Here is a 14,020-nt window from a genome sequence, read left to right as displayed (position 1 = left end):
ATGTAGCCATCTCTACTCTTAAAAGAATTGGAAGTATAAATTTCAAGGTTAACTGAAATAAAGACTTGTCACCTCATATTTCTGCTTTGTCTATTAGAGAAAGCACCTCTCTTAAGAGTCGTCAGAATCTAAGAATATACTTTTATGACAGAATTACCTTCTTACAACATCCTAACTACATGCAATTATCCCTGTAGTTTTTTTCATTATCTTTATTGTTTTCCTGTATTGATTTTCTTATTCCTGTTGTAAATCCTATTTATTGATCCTTTTACTTTTAACCTAGCTTTCGGTATCTTTTCCATTTTAATGTGTTCCTGTGTTATCTATGTTATATTTTATATTGGATGGTAGAGGAGACTGTCTAATAAAGAGATTTCTGGAACGCAGGTCTCTAGCCCTGGTAGCATGTTTATCATTCAGTAGTACCATGTTAAATAAAGGGTAACAATGAATGTATACAGATTAAAGACAGGTACTGAGTGGTATTTTGTAGGAGACATGGATGGCTCCATAGCGTTGTAAAGAGGCAAGAAAGTAAATGAGACACTAAGTTTCTGAAGTAGTTGCTAAAATTAGGTATAAGAGAGAAAAAAAGCAAAGGGAATAAGAAAAGGAAACAGTGGTAGAAAGAAACAAAAGAGGTGTGTGGTAGAAAGCAAGGTAAAGTCAACAGTAATTGTCTCTGGCTGACTAATGTTTCCATAATGCTGGCAGTTTATGTTCACACTCCTAGAGGTAAGACTGTTAGAAATCGTGTGCTTTTTGACCAGGTCTTCATGATGTAATACAAGAAAACTAACATTCACACATGGAAATATATTTTAACTCTAAAAAAAAAATCATCCGGTTGCCCAGCATGAATCATTGTTGACTTATAGGCTACTGCAAGAATCCTCTGATGCTCTGATGGATGTGCTTGGTTATACAGGTTGGCACAGCTCTTTCAGGCACTCAGGAAGGATTCCCATCGCCATGGTATGCCAGCCACGCATATTTTAATACTTGTACAGAGTTACCAACAAGGGTTTGATATTGATAATCCTGCATGACCTTGTCCTGGAAATTTATTGCTGCTGTAATAGAGAATTATGCATTTAATTGAATACCTGCTCAGCTCACTAGTTTTCATTGCTTATGAATTTTTTGAAGGTAATTGTAACACTACTTCTCTAACTTTGTTGCATATATATTATTTCTTAAAGTTGTACTTGATAGAGCCTGAAGTAGTATAATATTAGAGTTGTTTTAAGTTCACTTTTCTGAGTGCGATAGACTTCCTTTTTATTTTATTTTTTTATTTTTTATTTTTTTAGTAATCTCTACACCCAACATGGGACTCAAACTCACTACCCCAACATCAAGAGTTGCATGTTGTTCTTTTTTTTTTTTAAGGTTTATTTATTTGAGAAAATGAGCAGGGGAGGGACAGAGAAAGAGGGAGAGAGAATCCCAAGCAGGCTGTACGCTGTCATTGCAGAGCCCCACACGGGGCTTGATCTCATGACTATGAGTTCATGACCTGAGCTAACATCAAGAGTCAGATGCTTATTAACCTACTGAGCCACCCAGGCACCCCAAGAGTTGCATGCTCTTCTAACTGAGCTAACCAAGCACCTTTATATTTCCTTTTCAAACCATTCCGTTCTGGTTTTCTTAATATTAGATTCTTAGGGTTTTCTTTCTTCCTATTTGGCCGGTCATGTATCAGCCTTCTGTGTTTTCCTTTAGATGTTGGTGGGCCTCAGGTTTCCATTTATCTGTGCACACTCCTCTTTGTATACTCTCCTTGGATGATGCCATGCACATCTAAGACTTCACATGTCATCTGGATTCTGGTGTTTCTTGTAGCTCCAGTCCACGTTTTTACCCCAAGCCTTCAGCCTAGAAGCCTGATTCGTTTTAGGCATCTTATTTTCTCAACCTTTCCAGGCTTTACTTTCTGAAAGCATACTCTCTTTTTCCCTTTTCTAATGAAATCATTATATACATCTTTTTTTTTCCTCCTAAAATGTTTATTTTTGAGAGAGAGAGGAGAAGAGAGAGAATCCAAAGCAAGCAGAGCATGACACAGAGCTCAAACCCGTGAACTTTGAGATCATGACCTGAGCCAAAATCGAGAGTCGGACGCTTAACCAACTGAACCACCCAGGCATTCCAATTACATATGTCTTTTAAGTGGCCTGGACTTTGACAGGAAACTTTCACCCACTCACACTCAGTTGCTAAGACCTAGGAAAAAAAAAAAAAAAACATAATTCTGAGATTGTTAACCTTAAATAAAACAAGTGGTAATTTAATTAAACAAAGATGAGTTTATTCAGGAATAGCAGGGGAATTGTAATTCAGGACAAGCAAATTATGGCAAACTGTAGATAAGTCTGAGGAAGACAGTACGAGGCTCTGGGAGGAAATTAAAGAGGGTTGTTCTGAACATAATTGTATTAGAGAAGAAGAGTTTAAGATTGTGGTGGTTTCTCACTGGCTGTAAGTGGTGAGCAGTTTGCTATTACTGAGGCATGTGGAAACCTTCCTCCTTCCTGCTGCTCATGTAAGCTGAGATGAGCACTGTGTGCATGGGAACTCTCCCTTCATGGCTTCCCAACTGCATTTTAAATCAGATTTCCTTGATTTGTTTTCACTTTTCCCCCTTTTGATTAAGATGTTTCTCAGAAAGCATCACTGATCAAGCATCAGATCATTCATTTTGATTGAAATATTTTTCTCTATTTGTCAATTGGTGCTTGGAAGGACCTTTCCCAGGAGTCATGTCTCACATGGGGGTTTTGGTGGGGGGAGGAGGAATGGGTAGAAAGTGGAAACCATGGATGCCACTTTTGAGTAACAGGGCAAATAGCAGGAGGAGCTGTCAGGCATTTCCCATGCATAAATTTATATCTTATTAAGCTTAGAAACGTTGGAGATCATCTCAAGGCATTGGGCTAACATTCTGTTTGCTATATTATTTTCATGGCCTTCGGAAACAGCAGGAAAGACTAAACTCAAAAAAGGGTTTGCAGGTACCACGCCTGTATTTCTCTTTGTCCCCAGAGCTGTTGGAAATCTCCTTTGGTCCTACTGCCGCCACCAAATCTCCTAGTGCTGACTAGGAAATTCCAGGTTGGCTGGTCAACTTCCTTTTTAAGCCAAGTGGGTTGCTCAATGATCTTATGTAACTGAGTTTTAACTTCCCCAGAAGTGTTAATCCAGGTGCAGCAGGTGGTGTTGGCCACAGTGCAGACACCTCCTTGCTCAGCTAAAAGCTAGTCAAGGACTGACCTATTATCAACTTTGGTCAAAGAGTCTAAGGCTCTTTTTTGGGCCGGTGTTGTCTTGGCACTGATTCTGCAGTATCTCTAAGAGTTAAGGAGAGATTTCTTGCTATATTCCTGTTCACATTTACTCCTAACCAGGGAAGTATGGCCCTGCTAACAGAAGTGAACCCTGAATCATAAAACCTCCTGGTAGGTCCTTTCTGATTTGACAGTGCAGGGGATTCAACTAAGGAAGGTGCTTGAGTTGGTTTGTGAAAAGTTAGGGGTAGCTTAAGAGACCTTGCTTTGCTATATGCTAGCTGTATAGGCCCAAGGTGAATGAATGATAACCACCCCAGATAAACATAAATCCTGTTGGGGTATGAATCACTCTCACTAAGGTGGCACTGTTAATAGATAGATAAGAGTTTTAAATGACAAATCCCACAGTCTGAAAGGCAAAAGTTACCCCTCCTTAACAAAGGCCTGGGAGAAGCAGATGAAGATGTTATCTTTCCAGGCCAGTGCCAGAGTTGAAAAAATAAAGGGAAAGACAAAAGTTTCATGTTTGAGATGAAGTCTTGATTAAGCATCAGGGTGAGTAAGTAGTCATCCTCTATGTCAGCTACTTCTTTTTCTAGTCAGTTTGATTCAGAGGTCTCTATCTGTGTAGGGCCAAATGTCAGGTGGAGCCTTTTTCATCTGTGAGATACATATTCAAGGTTTAAGTCCCTGAAGTCTGGCTGCCATCTGGGTGGTGAGGAGGACCTGGTATAGTCCTTTCCAACTAGATTCTTGGGGCAGTCTTTGTTCAAACTGATTCCAAATCAAAAGGGTGGGAGAAAATTGGAAATGTTACTTTGGAGAGTTGTAGCCAGATTTTTGAGGAAGCTAGAATTCAGGATCCAGTTCAATTTACAAGTATATAACAGAAACTCAAGGACAGTTAATAGGATTAGAATCTGATCTAGACAAAGAGGTAAACATAATTTGTTCGCTCTTCAAGTACCCTCATTTTTTATAGTAAAAATAATTTCTTTGCATAAAACATTGCTTGATTATTTGCATTAGTGCAGCAAGAAAAGTGATTAACCATCTAAGCTCTTTTTAAGACTGCTTTCCTGGAATTTTGTAAGCAAGGTACCAAGTTGATTTTTCCTTCAAAGGGCTTTATTTATTGGCTCTGTAAAGTCAAACTGTGTTCTTTAAAACTCTCTGGTTCTATCTGAATCTATGCACATTTCTCAAATACGATATTCCAGTCAAAGCTTTGGTAATACAACCAGTGTTTCTCTGTCCTGATATAAAGAGAAAAGATTCTTACTGAATTTATGCAAATTATTATCATAAAAATAAGAATACTCACAAAGAGTTTGCAAATTCTGGAGGGATCACATAGAAAAAGTAAATGTTTTGTCTTTATTCACAAAGGTGTATCTTACCAAATTATTGATAGCTTAAGAGAGAAAAGCGTTTCCTAAAATCTGGGAAAGCAAAATATTACAGAATCAGTAATGTTTTAAACTAAAGAAGCTATAAAAATTATAACAATCCTCTCAGTTCATTTAGTCCCATGTTTTTAATTGTTCTGCTTGCATTCAGTTTTGCCACTAGTTCTGGAAATTCTTACCAAGTTCAGTTTTATTGTCTTAAAGTTATCAGAAAACCATCCTTTCCTGAAGCTTCTTGAAGATGAAGTACTTTTGCAGAAACACTTGTATAAGCATCAGAGTAAAACAGTAACTGTCTGTAAATGGCCAAAACACTTAAAAGTGGCCATGGTTAAAATCCGATGAGAGTTCATTATAATGCAGTTGACAAGGAAAATGGTAATTTTGTGACTTACCCTTTATGATAGTAACCAGAATTATAAATGTTAACGTGATAAAAAGGCATATAAGATCTTTAGAAATTTCATGCTATTATTGGGACACATTAATAACATTTCCATGCAAATTTATTCTAAGAAAGTTTAGCATCACCTGTTTTTAACAATACTTCCCAGGTAATTTAACATATCAAATAAGTCTAATTAGTTTAACATATCCTTCTTTATAAGGAGAACAAGTCCTTTGATATGTTCTAGGGGCCCTCTGTAAAAACCTAAAGTTAGTTCAAGATCAAAATACTTCCTTTTGAATTTGATTTTTTGGGAAGTTTGTCAAAAATATCAAAAGATTTCAGGGCACCTGGGTGGTTCAGTCAGTTAAGTGCCCAACTTTGGCTCAGGTCATGATCTTGCCTTTCATGAGTTCGAGCCTGTACTAGGCTCTGTGCTGCCAGCTCAGAGCCTGGAACCTGCTTTGGATTAATTATAGGTCTTCCTCTCTCTCTTTCTCTGCCCCTCCCCCACTTGTGCTCTGTCTGTCCAAAATAAACAGACACTTTTTTTTTAAATATCAAACGATTTGGACCTTTGGTCAAAGAGGATCATATGTCACCGTGAAACAATACTTTAGGTATCCATTTAATCAAAGTGACAAAGACTTTGCAGAAAAATACAGAAAGTTAAATAGTTGTAAAAAGCCTTAGCTTCTTTAATATTGAAAAGACTCAGCTTTTTTTTTTTTTAAGTAACCAAAGACTTGATGAAAGCAAAACACACAATCTTTGTTTTTCTAGGAAGATTACATTAAAAGTAAAGGAAAACCTTTGTTTACAATTTGTTCTTAAGAGCAGATCAATAATGTAAGAAAACATTGTTCTTTTTTTTTTTTAAGTTTATTTATTTATTTTGAGAGAGAGACAGCTTGAGCGGGGGAAGGGCAGAGAGAGAGAGTAGGAGAGAGAATCCCAAGCAGACTCCACGCTGCAGAGCCTGACACAGGGCTCAAACCCACAAAACTGCGAAATCATGACCTTAGGTGAAACCGAGAGTCAGACACTTAACCTACTGAGCCACCCAGGGGCCCTGAAAACATTGTTCTTTTGACAGGAAAAAGAACAAATTCCAATTTTGTACCACTGTACTTTTGAAATTAAAACTCATTTTTAAATAAATTTATTTTAATCTTAACCAGCTTGACTGTACATTAAAATGCCCAAAGATTCCTTTTCCACAAACCTACAACTTTCGTTTTACATTCAGATTTTATCCTGTCTTTTCTCTTTTTAAATAACTAGCCTCACTAGGACAAATTTTCCCTCTAAAAAGTGCATTTATATTCCTTATATCTTCTTTTACCAAAAGCCCATGTCATAATTTTTTTGCATATAGAGGTGTCTCCTTATTATTTCTAGTAGCTTTAAGCACACATATTAATTAGAATTCTTAACCCTTAGCAACTTTAATTAAGAAGTAAACAATTAAGAACTGGCCTTTACATTAGCATTCTGTGAATTGGCAGATTTTATAAATTTTATGATTTCTGAAAACATGCTTTTTTCATAGAAAATTTTTAAGCATGGCTAAAACATGTTTACTGTTAGACTCAAATATCTTTAGTTCCTCTGTAAAAGGAAGCAAAAAAACCTATGTTCAATAATCTGTGTTGCAATATTTTATCTTACTTGGAAATGATCTGGATATTTAATGAATTTAACTCATATTTAATGCAGCAAAACTTTAAGGTTCCCCAAAAAGACTTGGGGAAATTATTTGAAAAGTTCACCTAAAACCTTTTTATCCTACTTACTTTTATTTAGTTTACTTGCTCTTAACAATTATGTTTAGATCCCACAAAAACTTCATGAGACATTAGACAAAATCAACCATCTTCCCAAGCTGTTATTCTTGTTGACAGATTTTGTAACAGAGATAACGTGAACTTACTTGACTACTAAAACCGGGTAGAATAAAAGTTGTATGTTTACGTTCTATTTAATCCTGGTAACTCTGAAGACATGCCTATTTTAATTAAACCAAACTTAAGGCCAGCTTTTGTTTGCCAAACTCAGGGGAACCTGAAAAACATTTAGGTTACTTTCTGTTACATTTTTGAGAATTTCTATGAATACTTAATTCGCATTTGAGTCAGTTAAATAGAAGTCTTTTACAAATTGATTGTAGTAATTCTATTGGAGGTAGACAGTACTACATATATACAAGACACATGCATAGGCACACTTAAACATACAGACAGACATAAACAGAGGCTTCCATTTCACTCATGATAAAAGTTGGATCTAACTTTTCTGGTAGATGGAATTAGTTAAGGCTACTTGCCCAGATAGCTAAAGCTAAGTTTTGAAGGACCTTTCCCCCTTTTGTTTTTCTTCTGGTAAGAATTACTTCCCTGAAGTTTGCACTTTAGCATTTACATCTCAGAGGCACAAGGAAGAATGCAAGTTACAAACCTTTAAAGATTAGTAGGGGAGGTTTGGGTATTGGCAAAAAAGAAATGGATAAACTTTGAATTGTCTCTAGAGTTGCATTTCTAGTTTCACAAGGATTTGCAAGATAAGGTTTGTTGTTCTCAATTCCTCAACGAATTGAGTTGCAACTTAAGTGACATTATAGCTTGTTCCACTGATCCAACTACATTATCCACAATGAGCAGAGGGAAGAGTGCCTTAACAAAATTTTCTGTCAGGCTCCGACTAGTGCCTCTCATCTTATTTTCTGCCTTTTTATGTTTCCAGTAATCTCTGGAGTTAATCCAGTTATTAAAACTGTTAGAGAATTTTCTCTTGAGTTCAAGAAATTAGTTAACTATAGCCCTAACTTCATTTGGCCTTTAGCGTGGCCTTTGACCAAGGAGTGAAAAATAACTGAAGAGAATCACCTGTAGTCTCAGGCGGTGTTATTTTAAAAGGTAATTTAATAGTCTCTTCAGAGTGTAAAGGCAATTCAGACAGAGGATTGCTAGAATGAGTACTCAGAGGAAGAAAGAGGGGAGCAGTAGGAGTATTATGTCACAGTAAGAGTATTATGTCAGTCTTAAAGCCTTTTGTTTTTGGTACCTCTTATATCTTTACTTTTTCATTAGCTTTTTACAACAAATCTTTCAATGAAGCTATTTTGGAATTTTGAAGTTTGGAAACTTCTGCATACCAATAAAAATAGGTGCCCCATTCTGTTTGATTTGGGACTCCTTTGCTTTCAAATGCACTTCTTAAATGATCCTGTCTAACTGGAACATTTCTCATAATGGCCATTGTGATTTTGGATTGTCTTTAGTAAGATTTTGCCATTTTTGTAGCTATTTTACAACTTCTGAAACCATAGTTTTTAGACATAAAAAAGATAGGTATGCCAGAAGGTGACCTGCTTAACTCTTTGGATTTTACGGATCCCATTACTCAAAGCAGAAGTACAGAAAACAAAAGAGAACTCACCAAGAAGGGTAGTGCATTCACAAAAGCAGATAGGGAGCTGAACCAAAGAGACTAAATTCGAATCCAAGAGAAAACCCACTGAACCAAAAGGAAAAAGACAGCTCACAGAAATGGAGAGGACAAGGGGCTCAAGTGGGACCCACAAACAGTCATTAGTTCCCCAGGGGTTCTGCACCTTCTGATCCCACTTCATGACACCATGTAATCAACCTTAAGTGAAACAAATGGTAATTTAATTAAATGAAGATGAGTTTATTCAGGAATAACAGTGGCGTTGCCATTCAGGACAAGCAGACTGTGGCAAACCATAGGTAAGTCTGAAGAAACAGAGGGGAGGCTAGCTTTTATGGGGTGCTGGGAGGACATGGGGTGAGTCATTTTGAAAATAACTTCATTGGAGAAGAACAAGAGCTCCAGGTTGTGGTGGTTTCTCACTGGCTGCAGGTGGTGGGAAGTTTGCTGTTACTAAGGCATGTGGAAATCTTCCTCCTTCCTGCTGCTCATGTAAGCTGAGAGGAGTGCTCCATGCCCAAGAACTGTCTCCTCATGGCTTCCGAACTCCATTTTAAATCGGTTTCCTTGATTCATTTTCACAGCTGCTTTGATGGTTTTTTTAAATATATTGTCTCTTTGTGAAGCTAATTGGGGCATAAGGAGATCAGATGCCACACATGCCCTTGGCCTCATTGCCACTATTCTACAGTCAACTGAGCCAATGGGACCAGGCAGAAGAGTTGTCAGTATATTTATTCATAAGTTATACTTAATGATTTCATGTCATATCTACTCTATTTTCAAAACTAAGACCATGTAGTCTCATTACCAGTTTTACCAGCTTAGCTATTTCCCTTCCCTCAAGAACTTTGCTTTCTCTTTCCTACCAATGGAAGCCTCTTCCTGCCCTTAGAGGAGGCTAACATCTACACCCTGGATTCATCAGTGTTGTCTTCTCTACTTGATTATACACTGGTAAATTACTTGCCTTGATATCTATCACTCATCTTTAAAAAAGCATAATGGGTTTATTTATCCACTTTAATTCACCTTTACTGCTTTATTTTTCTCTGCTGCATCATACTCGTGGAAAAAGTTGTATAATCATAGTTTCCACCCATTTTCTAATTCTTATTCTATCTTCAGTTCTTTCTAATCAGACTTGCTTCACAGCATTCCACTGGAAAATTTCTTCTCAAGGGCCTCCATCTAACCAAAGCCAGTCTTACTCATTTGATGTCATCATCCACATCATCTTCATCTTTTTTAAAAAACGCTCCTTTTGTAGGCTTCCATAATTTTACACGAGCCTGTTTTTGAGCCAGCCACCTCCCCCTGCCCGTTTCTTTGGGTTGCCTTTTCTTCCCCTATCTGATCATTAAATGTTGGGGACTATTCCAAGTTTCTAGCCTTAACCCTTCTCTCTTGTCTGCTTTCTGGGAGCTCTCTTTGGGTCCATGACTCCAGAATCATCTGTGCATTGATTTTCTGGCGCAGACCTCTTCTGAGTTCCGAATATGGCTAGCCAGCTGTCTACAGACCTCTACACTTGTTTATTTAAATAGGCATCTCAGGGGCGCCTGGGTGGCCCAGTCGGTTAAGTGTCCAACTTCGGCTCAGGTCTTGATCTCGCAGCTCGTGAGTTCAAGCCCAGTGTCGGGCTCTGTGCTGACAGCTCATGCTCTCTCTCTCTCTGTCTCAAAAATAAAACATTAAAAAACAAATGGGCATCTCAGGTGTAAATCTGTAAAATGAAACTGTTAACTCTTGCCTCTCTTTTTCCACTTAATTCTGCAATTCCCAAAGGCCTGCTCTATCTTGGTGAATGTCTTTACTATCCAATCATTTAAGTGTATAGACACAAAAAAAAACAAAAAAACTTAGATATCATTCTTTTTCTTTCATCCACATCCAGTCGTTTAGCAAGTCCTGTCTGATCTTTTTACAGGATAATTGGCAGATTCAGTTAAAAACCTCAGATACTAGCCATGATCACCTCTTACTTTCTACTTAAACAGCCTCCTTACTGGTCTTTTCCCTCCACTCTTGCTCTCTTCAATTTATACTTCACACAACAATTTAAATGAGATCAATTATTACTACCATACTCTATGGTGCTTTAAATCCCTTCTGTTTTAGAAAGGTTTCCGTTGCACTTAGAATAGTACTAGTCTTCTCGCTATGTTACTTTAATAATCTCTTTGTTTCCCTCCAGTGTAAGATTGCTGAATATATAGCGTGTTTATACTGACTCCTCAGGATGTAGAATAGTCCCTGCAAGTAGTAGATGTTAAGTAAATATAGGGTGGGGAACAGACTATTGTTACAAAACTCTTAACTTCATTATATTTAGATTATGTGAGTTTATTATTCTGCATTTATGGAAATTAATTTCCCCCAAAGTGGAATTAAAACCTGTAATGTCCAGTTTATAACTTGTCATCCCCTTACTGAGCTCAATCACTGTTACTCTGTAGTATATGCTTTGATCCATTGTACCTTCTTAGGCCCTTCCAAACAAGTTTGTAAGATACACCAACAAATATTAATGCCTCTACCCCAACTGCCACAGACATTAAGTGACATGTGTAAAATTTCAGTAGGTGAACTGGAATCTAGGTCTTCTAGTTTGTAACCCAGATGACTTTATTGATGTAGTGTCTTAGGTGAGTGCTTGTATGTGTGGTAGTGGTTTAGAAGAATTACAGTAACCTTTAGGACCGGCTGCTTTTTTAATTCCCAGATTCCCTCCAGATACATTTTTTTTAGAGTTCATTTTGAGGTGGAGGCAGAGAGAGAGGAAGAGAGAATCCCAAGCAGGCTCTGCACTGATGCTGCTGGATGCAGGGCCAGATGCAAGGCTTGAGCCCACCAACCAGGAGATCATGACCTGAGCCCAAATCAACAGTTGGACACTTACCTGACTGAGCCACCCAGGCACCCTTTCGGATAGGCTTTTAAGCTCTCTTTCGCTCTGTGGCTCTTCTTATCAGCATTAACATAAAATGTTGGCCTCCGTTATAATTAATGTAGGTTTGGGTCAATTATTTTTATAGTTATAGTGGTGCTACTTAAAACTACTAGGTGTTATATACTTGTAATTAATAGTAGGTTCTATTAAGTGTGAGTTAAACTGATAAAACCAATATCTTCAAATTTCATAGAAAAAAAGATTGGAGACTGACAGCTAGGGAAGGTTGTCTTTTATTTTTTCTAGTAAGGTCATTGAAATACAAGATATAACAAACTTACTATCTTTTTATAAGAGAAAGGGCACTTAAATTTAAAAAGCGGCAAGCACATAATCTCAGAACATCTCAAAGTTTAGTCCTTTAAAACAAATTTTGTTTTGTGGAAAACCTTACTGCATTGATTCCTCTGTCCCTCAATTAAACCATGGACCAGTGTTAACTGGTTTCAGCCAGGTGTGAGTGGGGAACATTGCTCTAGTCTGAAGAAACTGTGGATTCTAAATTACAATTTGCAAGTTTCTTCTCTCATATTCTCTTTCCCACAGTCACAATTACTACAATCCTTTCATTCCTTTCTTTCTATTGAACTGTCTCAAAGCCTGGAGCTCTGTGGAAGCTTTCAGATGATGACTTTTGTCATCAGAAATCTCAAATCTTTCTGCCCAGTATGGACGGACCTTGTTACAGTTGCTAATGAAAACATTCTCTGGAATCTCATTGATACCTTTAACCAAATAAATAATTACTTTAAAATGTCTGTGTTCATTTCTTATTGTTTATTCTAAAAGCGTACTTTCTTTGTTCTCTCTCTTCTACTCTTTGCCTGCCTCCACACTGAGATTACTAGTTGAAACACCTAAAACCAAGAGCCTCCCAGTAATCTGCTGTTTTCCTGTCTCGCTCCTTTGCTGTTCTCTTGGGATGAGCTCTTGCCAAAAAAAGAGTTTATGTTAACTAAATTAATTATAAATTTAAATTTATGATGATAAATTGAAAGTTGTGTCATTCTGATATCTTTGCCTTCTTTGATATTTTTAAGCAGACTCAGAAACATGTCATTTGTCACTCCTGCCTGTTTTCATACCTCCCACAAAAATATAAATGTGTATGTACTTCGCTTTAGCTATTTGGGATATATCTATCTAGGTTTGATTGGATCAGCACGGTTAAGTTTGAGGAGGACCTGCTTGATGGGATAAGGGAAAGGCAAAATTCATGTCATCCAACTCTCTCTTAACCTCTTTCCTCATAACCGTCCAATTCCACATTCCAGGCAATAAATATTATGTCCTACCATGCACCTTTTCCCTTACAGTGACAGTGGGCGCTATCAGTCAATAGCAGTACCTGTTTCTCAAGCTGGAAATCCTAAAAATAAAATTCAAAAGAAAGGTCATCCCATAATTTCCTTTTTTTTTTTTTTTGTGACTTGCAAATCATTTATCAGTCCATGTATAACAGACATTTTAATGGAGAAATTTTAGAGCTTGTGATAAATGTTTCATTGTTATTTAGTAAATAAGAGTGAAAATCAAAGACTTTCTCTGATTAGGGTGACCAAGATGCTGTAAGTAAATCAAATAAATACATAATTCCCCATTTTGGGAGGGAAAACATCATAAGTAAAGGTCAGGGAAATGTTTAATTCCAATATAAAACCCATCCAACTGTCATATCACTCTGGTCTCTGGCAGCCTACAAGATGGTATAAGGTAATATCAAAAATGAACATTTTGGAAAAGTGAAAATTTTTAATCCAGTCTTGACCTGTCTACATGAATTGTTCTTTTAAAGCACTGTACATGTTTTTCAGTGATTTAAATTCTGTTCATTTGATATAATGTGTAAAAGTCAGTTTGATTGGGTCTTATGAATTGGAATCTGAAGTGCAATGAATGAAGGGGCACCTGGGTGGCTCAGTCGGTTGAGCATCTTCAGCTCGGGTCATGATCTCACGGTCTGTGGGTTCGAGCCCTGCATTGGGCTCTGTGCTGACAACTCAGAGCCTGGAGCCTGCTTGGGATTCTCTTTCCCCCTCTCTCCCTGCCCCTCCCCTGCTCATGCTTTGTCTCTCTCTCTCTCTCTCAAAAATAAGTAAACATTAAAAAAAAATTTTTTTAAATAAAGTGTAATGAATTAATGTTTTGAGTAAAATAGGTATTTCCTTTTGTAAGTAGTGAAACTTTTCACTGAAATTTTTCTTTTCACCAGGTTTGAGTGGAAACCCTGCAGATATAGAGAGAAGAGAAGCAGTGTTTGGAAAGAATTTTATACCTCCTAAAAAGCCAAAAACCTTTCTTCAATTAGTATGGGAAGCATTACAAGATGTCACTTTAATTATATTAGAAATTGCAGCCATAGTATCATTGGGCCTTTCTTTTTATCAACCTCCAGAAGGGGATAATGCACGTAAGTAAATTGGGGAGGGGAAAAAAATTCATTTCATTTCATTTGCTTAATTAAAATATAATAATAGGTTGGCATTTGGGAGGGAAAACATAAGTAAAGGTCAGGGAAGTGTGC

The 14,020-nt window shown here is 37.2% G+C and overlaps 1 protein-coding gene across 4 annotated transcripts in view; it reads left to right on the top strand.

Annotated features, from left to right (window-relative positions):
* Positions 1-14,020, top strand: part of ATP2B1 (ATPase plasma membrane Ca2+ transporting 1) — a 129,633-nt gene that overhangs the window by 62,873 nt on the left and 52,740 nt on the right. For all 4 annotated transcript variants that reach the window (XM_049626068.1, XM_049626072.1, XM_049626070.1 and 1 more), the window contains exon 3: positions 13,709-13,906. In XM_049626068.1, the coding sequence (XP_049482025.1) occupies positions 13,709-13,906 (198 nt within the window). The remainder of the gene's footprint in view (positions 1-13,708; positions 13,907-14,020) is intronic.

The sequence above is a fragment of the Panthera uncia genome, chromosome B4 (genome assembly GCF_023721935.1).
Source record: "Panthera uncia isolate 11264 chromosome B4, Puncia_PCG_1.0, whole genome shotgun sequence".
Lineage (NCBI taxonomy): Eukaryota > Metazoa > Chordata > Mammalia > Carnivora > Felidae > Panthera > Panthera uncia.
This window is presented reverse-complemented; position numbering and strand designations above follow the sequence as displayed.